This window comes from Pelophylax lessonae (genome assembly GCF_965119305.1).
Source record: "Pelophylax lessonae genome assembly, chromosome: 13".
In the NCBI taxonomy this organism is placed as follows: domain Eukaryota; kingdom Metazoa; phylum Chordata; class Amphibia; order Anura; family Ranidae; genus Pelophylax; species Pelophylax lessonae.
The window spans coordinates 125,546,153-125,562,057 of NC_138780.1; the positions used below are offsets into that span (position 1 = coordinate 125,546,153).

At 40.6% G+C, this 15,905-nt stretch overlaps 1 protein-coding gene across 11 annotated transcripts in view; it reads left to right on the forward strand.

The window, feature by feature from the left end:
• The window catches only part of SMOC1 (SPARC related modular calcium binding 1), a 321,506-nt gene that overhangs the window by 262,614 nt on the left and 42,987 nt on the right, over positions 1 to 15,905 (forward strand). For all 11 annotated transcript variants that reach the window (XM_082242604.1, XM_082242601.1, XM_082242606.1 and 8 more), the window contains 2 exons: positions 13,995 to 14,187; positions 14,269 to 14,351. In XM_082242604.1, coding sequence (XP_082098730.1) covers positions 13,995 to 14,187; positions 14,269 to 14,351 — 276 coding nt within the window. The remainder of the gene's footprint in view (positions 1 to 13,994; positions 14,188 to 14,268; positions 14,352 to 15,905) is intronic.

Genomic DNA, 15,905 nt, shown 5'->3' on the forward strand with positions numbered 1-15,905 from the left:
GGGATAACAACGATTCTCTGACCAATCAGTGGCTAGTAGTGACTGCATGCAAAGGATTGTGGGATATGGTACCGGGTATGGTACCTCTTGGAACCACAATCAAGGTGGTACTGTTTTTGAGAGCCGTACCGTTCAGTTCCATGCAGTGGAAAAGCGCCGCCGTACCGTACCGTACCGTACCGTACCGTACCGAACCGTTCCTACACCGTACCATGCGGTACCAGCAGTGGAAAAGCACAAAAGCGAGCCGAACCGTTTGGTTCCATGCAGTGGAAAAGCCCCACTAGACTCAGGCCACCTAATTTCATACAATGCACACCAAGCCAGTTATAAATGGTATAGCATTTACAGTAGGCACTTTTTTTTACCTGGTCATCCATTTTATAGCTCTCTGAGCCTGCAAGTCTTCCACCATAAGACACAAGTTATTACTCTGCAGCTCTTGCTGCGCCCCTTAATGACACCATCAATGTAACACAGTGATTGGAGAGAGGCAGGAGTGGGCAAGACGATAAACTCTGGGTTGGGCTTCTGTGAAGCTGATCCGGAAATCATTGCAAATCGCGGGACGCCTGTACGTTGCCTGTGATTTGCAATAGCACCCCAAACGCTGTGCGATGTTGCCGCGGTTTCCGCCTGCCGAATGCAGCCTTACACATAAACTCAAACAGCCTAGCCACTACGACTCAGGTTGAAATTACACAACATTAACTCAAATAATTTTATCCAATCCAAAACTATAACTTCAAAATGTTATAAACACTTTAGTCCACCAATGGATCACACAAAGGCGACACTTAACAATAAATAATAACTGGCCGCGACAACCCAAGGGAGGGAGGGAGGGAAACACCACAGCTCCGCTTCTGAGGCGGCTGAGTCACTGGGGGACCCCTTAAATAGCCCTGATCTAAGGACTGGTTAGAACCGGATGGTCACTTGGCGGGAGGTTTGAGAGGCAAAAGGGGGTACCAGGTCAAATCTCCCCAGAGACAGGGCTAATTTGAGCGGGAAGAAGGGTCCTGGACCAAATTTCCATAGATACAAGGATAAATTTGAGCGGGAAAAGGAGGTCAGCTGACCCGGAGGAAAAGTTCCTCAGAGACAGAGGTGTCACAGAACCCACTCATAAACCAGGTCATAAAAAGGTCAATCATTTTATATTGCCCCTGCTGCAAACCCATACAGAAAAGAGGGGCTAATTACTTACATTACATTACTTTAATGAGCATAGAAGGACTCCACATTATGCTTAAAAGGAGGCCCACAGAGGAGGCTGTAGGGGGTCATTGTATCTTCCAGCCATAAGGGGCCCATATGTAGCTGACCACCATGATTCTGCCAATGTGCAATAATTGAGATGGTCGTGTTTAATCAGACCCACCTGAATATAATCTGATTTCATATATAAATTGAGGTCCTAAGCACATCTAACAGATTGCTGTGAGCATTAAGTCATTTCTCATCATGTAGTAATCCCCGAGTTATACTATTACAAAAAACTCAGTCACACAAGCATTTGTCTTACCAGAAAGGTCTGCTGTGAGTAATACAGTGCTAACAGAGTTTATCTGTGCCGAATATACTTCATGGCTCTATAGAGGATTAAGCACACAGTGTGTTATATATATATTTATATACACATCTGTAAAACCTGAGTTGCAAAGCATTTGTTTAAAGGCTCATGAGAACATTTTGAAACTATAACTCATACACTTGTGTTTATAAGCCATCCAAGATTTTAACCTAAACCTTTTAAATACGGAGTCTCAGAAGCTTCCCTTCAGCTCTACAAGGGTTATGTTCTCCAGCTTCCAGACACTAAAACGCCACATTTTAATAACGCTTTCAACTACTATTTATGAATGCCATGGAAAGTTTTTGCAATGCTGTAATAATATATTGCAATGTGTGCCGTGATACCTTAGCAGTGGCATAGGTCACATCTGTGAGGGTCACTTGTAAACACCCGACTCACAGTGAAGTGAAGGAGAAAAAAAAAAAAAGCTTATTTATTTACAGCTTTCAGCCTGTCAGTCTGTCTCTTGACCGTCTTGCGGCCGGTTGCCAGGTAAAAACTGAGCTCTCATATAAACTGTTCATACAGCAAGAAATGACCTAATCTATTACATGTGTTTGCTCAGATTTTTTTTTTCATAGTGCGTGCGGTAATGTTAACATTTCTAGCTCGTCTTTTTCAATGCATTGAAAGTAAAGAGGACCTGTCAAATGAATCGTAACTCTTAAATAAATTACGCTTGTAGCACCAAAAATATGTAGTCTTTGGTGGTGGGGGGGCAACCGCAGTAGAGCTCTGTGTCAGCCATTGGATCATCAGCTGGAACTACAGATGCTTGTTTGTTTGTTATAATAATTTTTATTGCATCTGTGTATAGTGTTACAGAATGCACAGAACCATTCAGACCAGTGTCTGCCGCCGAAGGAGCCTTATAGTCTATGGATTTTACTACAGTCATACAGACAAACATAAACACGTCAAGGGCTGATTTGGTCAGCCGCTAATTCACACAACAGTTGTAAAAACTCACATACCAGTATGCCGTGTTTGTATGACCCCCCAATGGCAATAAATCAATAGAACCAAGGTTATATCAGAAATTGATTTTAGTTTATATTAAACTTTGTTTAAGCTTTGGAAAGAATGTGGAGGGCTTAGAAATTATCACCATATTTCCTATCCCATAGAAACCACAGGAAGTAAAAGTAAGTGTACCCAAAAAGAACAGAATGCCAAGCTTTGCCAAATGTTACCAGAACAGATGTCCCCATTTGAAAATTCCCCTCACCCACTGTTTTGGCAACATTTACAAAGTTGTATTTTTTCCGTTGTTTTCTATTCTTGGGAAATTGCAAACTGGAAGAGTTTTTTAACTAATAAGTGACCGATATTGTTTTTTCGTTGCTGATACCGATACCTATATTTTGGCCAATGCATATCAGTATCGGCCGATATGGCCCGATATTTTTGTACATTTAAAAACATTTTTTTTTTTTGTATAGGTACTTTTGTGGAGGGATCTGGGGGTCTAGGAGACTCTGCACTTAACCGGTTGCCGACCGCCGCACGACTATATACTGCGGCGGTCAGCCCCGGCCAGGCAGAGTGACGTATCGGTACGTCACTCGCCTGTCACTGACTTGCGAGCCTATAGCGAGCGGGCGCGCGCCCGCCGAGGCGCGCGCCCGCCGCGGCTCGTTCACAGGCAAGTCAGTGCGTGTGACCGGCGGACTCGATGTCCGCCAGTCACACTGCGATCGCTTCTGTGAAGGGAGAAAGACAGAGCAGCTTGTGTAAACAAGCTGTCTGTCAGTTCTCCCTGTGTAAAAGTAAAGATCTGACCGTTCTACTATGTAGAACGGTTGATCTTTGCTTTTACACCAATAGCAATGTCCCTACACAGTAGAAAGCACGCCCCTAGGACACACTTAACCCCTCCCTGTCCAATAAAGTTAACCCCTTCCCTGCCAGTGTCATTTTTGCAGTAACAGTGCATATGTATAGCACTGATTACTGCAGTAATGTCACTGGTAACCCCAAAAGTGTCAAAAATGTCAGTCAAGGGTCCGATCTGTCCGCCGCAATGTCGCAGTACCGAAAAAAAAATCGCAGATCGCCGCCATTACGCGTTAAAAAAAAAAAACACCAAAAATGACAAAAATCTTTCTCTTTGTTAGTAAACGCGATAACTTTTGCGCAAACCAATCAAAATACGCTTTTTGCGATTTTTTTTACCAAACATAGGTAGCATAAAACAAATTGGCCGAAAAATGTTAAAAAATTTTGATTTTTACTTTTTTTTTTGGGGAATTTCATATAAAAAAATGTGAAAAATATTGTTATTTTTGCAAAATTTACGCTCTTTTTTTGTTTATAGCGCGTGATCAAAAAATCGCACAGGTGATCAAATACCACCAAAAGAAAGCTCTGTTTGTGGGAAAAAAAGGACGTCAAATTCGTTTAGGTACAGCGTCGCACGACCGCGCAATTGTCCGTTAAAGTCACGCAGTAAAAAATCGCAAAAAAAACCCTGGTCCTTTAGCAGCCAAATCCTCCGGGGCTTAAGTGGTTAAAAGCATTCAAAACGCCAAGTTTGGCTGTTTTGAATGCTGTCTTTTTTTTAAATCTGGCACCAGACAGTACCCGGAAGTGATGTCACTCATGACATCACTTCCAGGTTTTTGCAAGGAGACCCGATCAGAGCTGAATGCAGCTTTGATCGGGTCTTCGGCGGGTGTGCAGGCTGGTTGCCCGGGTCTCCTGCTGGGACAGGAGACCCGGGCAAGTCGCGGAAGGCGGCAGGAGGGGGGCGTTCCCTTCTGCTTCTCATAATGACAGCCGAGCAGCTTCTCGGCCGCATCGGTTGTCATTACAAGACAGCCGACTGTTGGCTATGGACGCCAATACCGGGGTGATGCCTCTAGCTGCAGGCATCACTCTGGTACATGCACTTTCCCGAAATATCAGCAATATCGGTAACCTCCGGGCCGATTCCGATATATCGGGAAAAGTGCATATCAGCCCTCGATATATATCGGCTTTGCCGTTAATCGGTCGATCCCTAGTTTTAACCTTTCCTCTCTTTACCCTAAACCATGAAAAAAACTTTTTTTGGTCTAAATCTTCATTTCCAAGGAAGCATAGTGGCCTTTAATACTGAGATTACCAGACACAAGATTTTTTTGATGTGAGCCTACTCTTCTGTAGACATTGGACTCTTTGAAGTAGCTACTTTAAAGAAAATGCTTTTATCATCATCCCTCTTACCAGTCCTGAAATATTTTATCCTTGGCATTCAATACATCTAGAATCCTTTACAATTTAAACCTTAACTCACACAAAGCACGCTCTAATGATTACATGTAAAAATGTATTCTTCTTTATTAAAAAACCTTAAAGTGGTATTGAACTCTTTTTTGTTAGCTTAACACATTGAGCACATTAGAATAAACATGCTCCAGTAAACTATTTGTTAAAATTATTACCCAAGAACTTGCATTTTACAACCTTCCCAATGCTGCTGGTTCCCAGAACTTCTGGTCTATACAGGAAAGAGTTAACAGTGGACAGTGTAGTCTCCAGTCAGTCTGTTAGCGTGCCTTGATCCTAGTCTATGGGGCTGTGCGCTTCTATTGCTGCACACAGTGTAGAGAGACAAAACTCTAGTCCCTGCATGCAAGGGAGACTCCATAGGATGCTACAAGAGAAGAAGTCCGTTTGGGAAAAGAAAACTGGGGCAGTGGTTATGGCACCAGTTTAAATGGAACATGGGCAAAGATTAAAAGATAAAGAAGCTCTATACTTAGCCTTTCAAAAAACATTACAGTGTCTTCACACTCTACTGGATTTGGAGAGAGTCCAGAGAAGGGCAACTAAACTAATTAGGGGATTGGAGGACCTTAATTATGAAGAGCGCTTACAAGCACTTGATTTATTCTCTCTGGAGAAGAGACGCCTGAGAGGGGACATGATAGTGATTTACAAATACCTCAACGGTATCTCAGCATAGAAAAAAAACTATTCAGTCACAACGAATGCAAGAGGACATGAGGCCATACAATGCGATTAGAGTAGAAGTGATTTAACCTCAGGCTACGCAGGGTTTTTCTTTTTACAGTAAGGTCTACAAGATTGTGGAACTCTCTACCACAAATGGTAGTAACTGCGGGGAGTATCGCTACTTTTAAAAGACTCTTGGACGTACATCTCAAAGATCAAAACATTCAGGGGTATGGGAAATTATTACGTCCACACACACCTACACAGGTTACACTGGATGGACTATTGTCTTTATTCAACCTCAACTACATGTAGCTATGTAACTATGGGATGTGGAGAGAGGAACATCTAACCTCAGTGTAGTTTGTTCACTGAGAACTTACCCACAGCATTTCCGTAGGATCTCTGTCCAGTATATTCCAAGAAGAAATAACATACTGTCCACAGGTTTAGTTATACCACTATTAATGGATGACCTCAATTCACCAACTAGGGATGAACATATCAGCTCCTTCTACTGTGATGCATAATATTCTTGGAGCAGATAAGAAAACTAGATTCAACAGTTTCCAATTGAACCAGCCATAGCAAGATGTATCCTTCAAGAATTTTCCAGAAAGGACTTGAAACCCCTTGAACAAAAACATTGTTGCTTTCAAGGAGGTTCACAGTAATATTGCCTAAACATGCTTTTATATTTAAGGAACAGCAGTAAAGTTCTAATTTCACGGTCTCTTGGTCAGAATTTGCTCTTTGAGACAACATGTACCTTTTGTTTATTGTGTTTGTGAGTGTCCAGTTAGTTATTCAGAGACTCATAAACCATGTTGATGTTCACTTGGATATAGTTAGAAAAGAAAACTAGAGTCATTGTCTATAAATAGTGATTTATAGAGAGTAGACAGAATATGTGAGTTGACTCAGAGGTTACCAACTCCAACAGTCAACTCAGTCAGACACTTGCTTTGGGTAATTGAACTTTATTGTTCCTTCAGATTGTAAACTTTAGAAAGACATGACACTAATTACCAGTGGATATTTTCAAATCGATCCCCTGGTTCTTCATATAATGGAACCGATTCATGAAAACTCTAGGACACAAAACTAGGGTTTTAACCCAAAGCAGCCAATCAGAAATCTTGTTAAATATTGCATAAAAATAAAAGTGAAATCATAATGGGTGCCATTGGCAATAATTCCAACTTTTTTTCCCCAAAGTTCATGAATAGGCTCCCTAAAGTATTACTCCAGTGAAAACGATTGCATTTTAAGGGATGAATTGACTGTTTGTACCTACACTGCTCAAAAAAATTAAAGGAACACTTTTTAGTCAGAGTATAGCATCAAGTCAATTAAACTCCTGGGATATTGATCTTGTCAGTTAAGTAGCAGAGGGGGTTGTTAATCAGTTTCAGCTGCTTGGTGTTAACTAAATTAACAGCAGGGGCACGAGATGGGCAACAATGAGACAACCTCCAAAACATAATGGTTTTACAGGTGGAGGCCAGTCATTTTTTTTCCCCTAATAATCTTTTCTGACTGTTTTTCACTAGTTTTGCATTTAGCTAGGGTCAGTGTCACTACTGGTATCATGAGGCGATACCTGGACCCTATAGAGGTTGCACAGGCATTCCAACTCCTTCGGAGGGCACATTAATACGTGCCATTGCCAGAAGGTTTGTTGTGTCTCCCACCACAGTCTCAAGAGCATGGAGGAGATTCCAGGAGACAGGCAGTTACTCTAGGAAAGCTGGACAGGGCCGTAAAAAAAAGTCCTTAACCCATCAGCAGGACTGGTATCTGCTCCTTTGTGCAAGGAGGAACAGGATGAGCACTGCCAGAGCACTAAAAAATAAATCTCCAGCAGGCCACTGGTCTGAATGTCTCTGACCAAACAACCAGAAACAGACTTCATGAGGGTGGCCTGAGGGCCCAACGTCCTCTAGTGGGCCATGTTCTCACTGCCCAGCACCGTGGAGCTCAATTGGCATTTTTCATTGAACATAAGAATTGGCAGGCTCGCCACTGGCACCCTGTGCTTTTCACAGATGAGAGCAGGTTTACCCTGAGCACATGTGACAGAAGTTAAAAGGTCTGGAGAAGCAGTAGAGAATGTTATGCTGCCTGTGACATTGTTCAGCATGACCGGTTTGGTGGTGAGTCAGTGATGGTCTAGGGAGGCATATCCATAGAGGGACACACAGACCTCTACAGGCTGGACAATAGCACACTGACTGCCAGTAGGTTTTGGGATGAAATCTTTGGACCCATTGTCAGACCCTACGCTGGTGCAGAGGGTCCTGGGTTCCTCCTGGTGCACAACAATGCCCGGCCTCATGTGAAGAGAGTATGCAACCAGTTCCTATAGAATGAAGGAATTGATACCATTGAATGGCCCCCACGCTTGCCTGACCTGCATCTAATAGAACACCTCTGGGACATTATGTTTTGGTCCATCTGAGGCCCCAGGTTGCATATCAGTCTGTTCAGGAGCTCAGTGATGCCCTGGTCCAGAGCTGGGAGGAAATACAGGACACATCCGTCTTCTCAAAAGGAGCATGTCCCAATGTTTTTTAGGCATGCATACAAGCACGTGGGGGCCATACAAGCTACTGAGTACCATTTTGAGTTGCTGCAATGATATTTTAGCAAATCGGGCTATCCTTCTCCATCATTTTTTCACTTTGATTTTTGGGGTGTCTTTGAATTCCTCTGTAGGTTGATAATTTTAATTTCCATTAAACAATGTGGTTTTCTTTTGTTCCCAACACATTACCCAGTCCATATCAGTATAAATATTCAGCATAATATTTTTCCCTATTGAGATGTGTTTTCAAAATGTTCCTTAAATGTTTTTGAGCAGTGTATTTACAAGAAAAGAAAAAACCCTTGAGGGCATTAGACATCCCTTACAAGAATTTCAACACCAATGTAACAATGTGGGACTTTTTGGATACCAACATGTAATACTTAGTTCATAAAAATTCATAAATGTATTATATAATTCATAAAATTATTTTTAAAAACATTATTAAGGCAGGCACAATAGTGTTAGACACAGAAGCAAAAATAATATTGCACCCCACCTATCTCTTTATCCCTCCTGTAAAAAATAAAAAACTTCAGATTTATACAAAAGCGTCCAAAGTTCTTCCAAAGGCTCAGTGGGGGAAAATAATTATTCTTGAAGGATTTTGTGGACTATGTTGGTCACCTCCCCAGGAGATTAACAGGGTGCACAAAGTTTACAGTATAACATCATAGAAAACCCAGCCATGTTTAAAAAATCACACAGATAGACAACCTCTGCCCAGGAGATGTGCAACCCAGTCGTCCAAGGTGGATCATTGTTGATTCAAGGAATTACTGGGGCAGCCACAAAATCATCAAAATCTACCAGGTATTTATAGTTATTCCAACCATTCCCCATTCCAGTGATTCAGTCATACGTGGCTGTTAAAGTCCTTATATAATAACTTAATTACCATGCCCCAAAGCTTCCATTTTCAGGGTAACTGTAATTCTCATGTTAGTGGGTTACTTCATTGTTATATCATACTGTATGCATTAACTCAAAAATCAAAGGATCAAAGTTTTTTGTGTGGTGTCAGATGAAAGACAAAGGAGGGGATGACTGGGCACTGTCCTTCCAGGATGAAGTATTGCGGACTTGTACCTAAAAAGTCCCATCTTGTTATATTGGTGTACCTTTTTTTAACTAAAAAGGATTTTCACCAGGTATTTGTTACAATAAAATATTTGAATTAGTTGTTTATATCTAACAGTTGACTTTGCTTGACTTTCGCAGGCCTAGCCTACAAAAATATTTGATTCATACATAGGACAGTGGCTGGCAATAACAATGGTAGTCCTTGTCTTCACTACAGCACATAGCACATGTGCGACACAAGCTGCCATTGTTCTCTATGACTGGTCCCTGTCCTTAGCTGTACACAAGAGCTACAAACCTTGGATTGATGGAAAGGTTTGAGCAGGACCATATAGCAAATCCACCTTTGTCTACAACATTCTATGCTGTTCAGGTCCACTACCTTTACTCCTTGTTTAGACTGAATGCTTACCAATTACCTTCTGGTGTATTCAGATTTGTATTGTATGTGTACCTGCCTCTTCCAGTAAGCATACTGCTACTTAGTATGTGAAAACAATAATACAGCTGCCATAATGCCTTAAGGAGCCAAGCCAGCTGTAACTTTTTATGATGTAAATCAAACCTGTGCTGTTGATTGGAGGACTGTGTAGTATGGGTCCTCCATGATAAATGGTATATGGCCTTATTTGTGTTTGAAACTGAACTCATTAGTTCAGCTCCTTTTTTTAAAATTATATTTCCCTAGGCACATGTTAATTTTGATGTCCTTATAAAAACACTGCTCAGCTTTTGCCATTTACATTTTCCAAACAAAATAGAACTGCATTATTCATTTCTACAAAAACTGATGTCCCGAAGGGTTCTGCTCTCTGGGTACCCAAGCTATAATTATACCCTTTCCCCCAAAAGTTCTGGGCATCCCCTAATTATATTTTATAGATTAAGCTCGGGCGGTGGTGTCCGGATGGGAATTTGCCAACATCCCTAATATAATTGTAGAAGGAAAAGGAAAGTTCCCCTGGGTTCGGGACTTTTTAGGCAAAAGACCATCCAAAGAAAATATACTTTTTGTTACTTTTCTTTGGATGGTCTTTTGCTTAAAAAGTCCCGAACCCAGGGGAACTTTCCTTTTCGTTCTCTAATTATATTTTAAGACAATAGAAATGTTGGTAAAATTTTAAATTTCCACGTGGAAATCTCAGTTATTTTTTTCACAGTGAGATAATGCGCCACCCAAACCCCTTTCCCCCCTTCAACCCAGGCTCCTGCAGTCTTCTATTTAGCTGCTGAATAGATTAAAACTGAACAATGCTCATAAACGTATGTTTATTGGTAGACTGTGCAGACATTATATTTTTGTACCTGCTTGTTTAATTTATTTTGCACAATGAATGTGGCAATAGTGGCATATAGATTGGTGGGAGCTCCTTGGAACTATTCAAATTTAAAGAACACTTTTATTAAGATAAATATGTAGGCTGCAGATGCCAACTTCCTTCTGAAAAATGCAAGTTGCCTGGCTGTTTCTGACATTTGAAAACGAGTTTGTGACCTGTGAAGTAAAAATTGCATTCTTCCTTTTATTCAGTGACTTTATGTATGCATTAGGTATTGAAGCCACTGACCAACAAAGATAGCATGCATACTTCTCCTTTAACCCCATGTTTGCAAAGCATACAGAATCAACGGTGTCTCAGACAACAGCTAAGAGGATTTCCTGCAAGTCCCCTATAGCAGTGTTTCTCAACCTTTTCAGTCAAGGCATCCTTTAAAAATGATAGACAATCTTGAGGCACCCTTTAAAAATTAAGGGCAGTTTCGAGGCACCCCATTCAAAAATGTAAAAATTATTCTAATAGTTTTACATAATGCACAAATAGGACACCCAAAGTGTTGAAGGGAGTTATTCTTCCAAGGCTAATACACTTTTGCAAATTGGTACTGACTATTATTCCAATGCTTCTCTTCTCCCTCAGTCTTGTCTCCATTACTCAGCTAATGTGACCCCAACACTGATGGTGAGGAGCAGGAGTGGAGGATACAAGGATGCTGTGCAGGCATCTGACTTCCTCCATATCAACTGATGTTGCCGTTGGTTGTTAGAACGCCAGCAGCTAGAAGGTTGTAATGGCGCACAATGAAAACCTGTAGTTTTGTGTAACTAAAAGGCAGGCTTCATCCACACGCCATCTTGCATACAATTTTTGGGCAATTTTTAGCCATTTTGCCAAGGCACCCCTGAAGAATCCTCAAGGCACGCTGGTTGAAAAGGCTGCCCTATAGGTATTGTCACCATTGCATATAAATTTAAATATTATAAATATTATTATTAATTATTATAAATATTGACTGCTACAAAGCTTCAGGAGGAAGGTACTCCATGTTACTACTAGCTGGAGGAATCCCAATCATGTATTGGATTTCCATTTTTGCAGGCAGTTTCAAGCAGAAATGTGGACCACAGATTTTATATAAAAAAGCAGTTAGCCTGCTACTATTTTGTGCCTAGAGGATTCAGAATTGTGCTCCGTGGGAATATTCACTGTCTGCTGCACAAGATTCTAAAAATGCAGGCAATAATCTCTTAACATTTGTAATCTCAAAAATAGCACACAAAACACAACACTATTAGGCAGGAACCAGCCAAGTTTCGAACCATGTATGGGCAGGCTGAATGTACTCAAGTTGATCGATTGATCAACTTGGGTAGAAGCAGCCTGCAGGATTTTACATGCGATTATTGCTAGCTGCTGTTTCTACTAGCAGTAATCATTGTGTTCTCCAGGAGGGGACAGCTTCCCTCGCCCCTACGCTGGGAGAACACAATGGATTCCACTGTCAACACTATTTGTAAATTTCTTTCTGGCAAGTCGTGGTTGTAGGAAAGAAATTTGCTTCATCTATGGCCGGCCTAAGCTTTGCTATTAGAACAGCTACCAACTTCATATGGACGAAGCAAACCCCTTTTACAAGAACATTTTACAGAAATGTTCATATTTACATTAGATAAAGGGAAAAACACAAAATGTTTTTACAGCCCCTGCTTTCTGACCAGCTCAGTAGTGTTCTTTGCATAGTGAGGGTTGTGTTTTAGTATGAATAGACCTGCGCTGTTATAGCTAAATATACTGATTGTATAGAACACAAGTATGCCGTACTGCCATACCATTTGAGTAATGTGTATAAGTTGGCTTAAACTCCACCTGGACTCCATCCAAGCAACCTTGTCCTCTCATAACTCACCTGCATTCTCCTTTTATGGATAAGAGGGGACATGTCACTGTGAATATGTTCCCTTGGTCTAATAACTAATTCATTCTGTCTGAGCTGCAGAAGCTTTCTCCAGTTACAATAATGATGCCAAGACTTGGATTGGCAGTCAGTTTATTGGATAGGGCCAAGACAAGGCTTTTTGGGGCTATACTACACTGTCATGCAGCCAAAACCTTGCTGGGCTGTGAAGCTGCCTGTATACCAAAAAGAAAAGGCATAGATGTGTTGTTGAGCAAAATCTCCTACGATCACATAATATATGGTGCAGGTATTCTGGTCCATACCCTGCTGGTTTCTGTGCACACTATACATAGTTCATTCAGTGGGATAACACCTAGTCAGTTCAGTAGTTTATGCAATGTTAACTAAGTAAGATAACAGAGTGGGCCTCTTGCTCAGTCTAAAAAAATGCAGGTGCATACCCTTAGCTCACCATAAGCATAATCAATATACTACAGGCTACTGTATATTTCAAATGAACTTGATATGCACTTCTTTGCCATGTATTTACCGTTGATTTACAAGTGTTTTCCATCTATTCACACTGAATTGAGTAATCTTAGTGTAGCAAAGACTGATAGCTCCAAAGCTGGCTATTAACTGAGGCTTTGGGGCATTCGTTAAAAAATTATATGACTATTAGAAGATTCCTTGTTCCCCTGACACAGAGAGACCTTGGCATGAGTTGTAATACCATAATCTAGAGAAGTATTTACTGTCTTGCTCTGGCCTACTGTAGTGAAAAACACTTACCTCCTACTTAGATCTGCATAGTGAAGAAGTCGATTTTTAGGGATTATGTAATCTCACCTAGGTCCATTATTGGCAGAGATCAGGGCTGAGCTGGTGTTTGTAGTGTTCATTAACCATCTCCCAGAGGTGTGTCTTGCTGAATGCTCTACAGGCATATGTGAAGTCAGTACGCATTCAAGAACTCCATGAAAGAGGTTGTTCACTTCAAACTATAGTTGAACCATATTTACAATCTATCTATAAGGAACCCAGAGGGGGTTCTTCCTTCCAGGACCCTCCTTTCAGCTCTGCAGATATTGCAGAAGTCATAGAGCTCAATTATATTTGAACAAATGGCCACAATACTAGTCTTCACTTGTGGGAGTAATCAGAGCTCCCAGTGTCAGGGTTGCTGAAGGGGGTTCTGTATCGTTAACAGGGGTTTTCTTTGTAAAAATTATTTTTGGTTTCCCTTCCTCTGGGTCAGCACATTTTGTTTCTTTCCTCAGTCTCTCTAGAGGACCATCATGTTTAAAATAAACAGCTACTAATTGTATTCACAAATACAGAAGTAAAAGCCTTGGCACACAACCAGAAATAATCAACATTATATGCAGCATGGTCTGTGCAATGATCCATTTTAGGCTAAAGAAGTCTTATCCTAAATCACTAAGTGAAGCTTGTAGGTAGTCTATGAGACACTGTGCAAGAGTCCTAGGCATATGAGAGGGCATATGCCCCTACCAATAACATGTAAGTACATCTTAGAACATAATAAAACAATATTTTGTTCACATTTACTGGTTCTTTAAAAATGCTTGTATGTTGCTCATGAACTTGTGTGCTACTTTTAAACAGAGAAAGTGAACTCCTGTGACCAGGAGAGGCAAAGTGCTTTGGAAGAGGCTAGAGAAAATCCCCGAGAAGGCATTGTGATTCCAGAGTGTGCTCCAGGAGGACTATACAAGCCAGTACAGTGTCATCAATCCACCGGCTATTGCTGGTGTGTTTTAGTAGATACAGGGCGCCCCTTACCGGGAACATCTACACGGTAAGTAATCTTTCAGCTTTTATGGCAAAAGACGGACAGAATACAAAATCTGATATTTTGTTATAATTTATTTTAATGTAGATATGAAACTCCAGTATGTGAAAGTGATGCAAAGTGGAAACTTACTGACGCAGAGGATCCATTTAAAGACCGAGAGCTGCCAGGTAAAATCAACTATGGCCATTATTCTTGTTATTCATGACATCTAGGGCCATGCCAGGGATAAAAAATTCCATCAGTGATGGTCATTATTTTTGATGTGAAATGATTAGGGTCATTTCTTTGCCCTCGATGACGTTGTTGCGTACAAAACATGTTAGGGGGAGCTTGGGGTTCGTGTTGTGGATTGAGATCCATTGCTATTCAGCCATAGGAAACTGGGAACAGTGGTGCTCATGCAGGAGCTCTTAGTGATATGTAGCGCTGCCCTGTATGAGTCTATTCCATGACCAAAGGCTTAACTGATCTGTTTATATATAAAGGTGATGTGAATTCAAATTACACTCGTGCCAGAAAATATGTGCCAATTGATTAAAATTATGAATAGAACTGCCACTGCTTCAAGCCCCTAAGGGTAAAATAATGTATATAGATAAATTGCAATATGCAATCAGCAGCGCAAATTCATAAACTGGTGTATAACATATCAACAATGGTACTAAAAACTATTAAGTGAACATGATCTATCAGCGATAAAGTGCTCAAGTGCAATAAAAAATTATATATAAACAGTTTATAAATAAATTATTGTGCAAATATGTAAGAAATGTATAAATATATAAAAATATATAAATTATTATGCAAATTCAGTCCAAAGGGGTTCAAAAAAAGTTCAGTGTTGGCTTCTTTAAAATTCCACCAAGTGAATACACTCCTCAAAAGTGCAAAATACTGTCTTCCTAAAAGGTAGTGATGGTGACACCCTCTTTGTTTGCGGAATTATAAAGAGTTCACACTCACAAGATGATGTTAATCTCTCTTACCTTATGGCAAACAGAGATCAAGAAGCACTTATGAGATCCCCGTGATCTCCAATCCAGCAATCTGTTCCGTCCTCTCAGAGGGTCTTATATGGATGTTCTTATATGCGGATCTTCTTTGCAAAAACAGAAAAGCCCAGGCTACATGCTTTACAAACAATGGTGGAGGATGAGGGCGGATATGGTGAAAAATCTGTATTCTGTGCAAACCTAAAGGGACCTGTTCCACCTCCAAATGTTGACTGCTGCCCTCGCAAAGCACCAGTGCCCATGACTTCATTCAGCAGCCCACAGCAAGACGCCCACATGGAGCTGGCCCCCTGCTTTTCAGAAGTAACAACATCATCTGGTAAGTGTGAACTCTTTATAATTCTGCAAATACGGAGGATGTCACCAGCACTATCTTTTGGGAAGACAGCATTTTGCACTTTTGAGGAGTGTATTCACTTGATGGAATTTTAAAGGAGCCAACGCTGAACTTTTGTTGAACCCCTTTGGACTGAATTTGCATAATCATTTATATCTTTTTATATATGTATAAATTTCATATATATTTGCACAATCATTTATTTATAAACTGTTCATATATAAGTTTTTATTGCACTTGAGCACTTTAGCACTGATAGATCATGTTCACTTAATAGTTTTTAGCACCATTGTTGATATGTTATACACCGGTTTATGAATTTGTGCTGCTGATTACATATTGCAATTTATATATATATACATTTTTATATA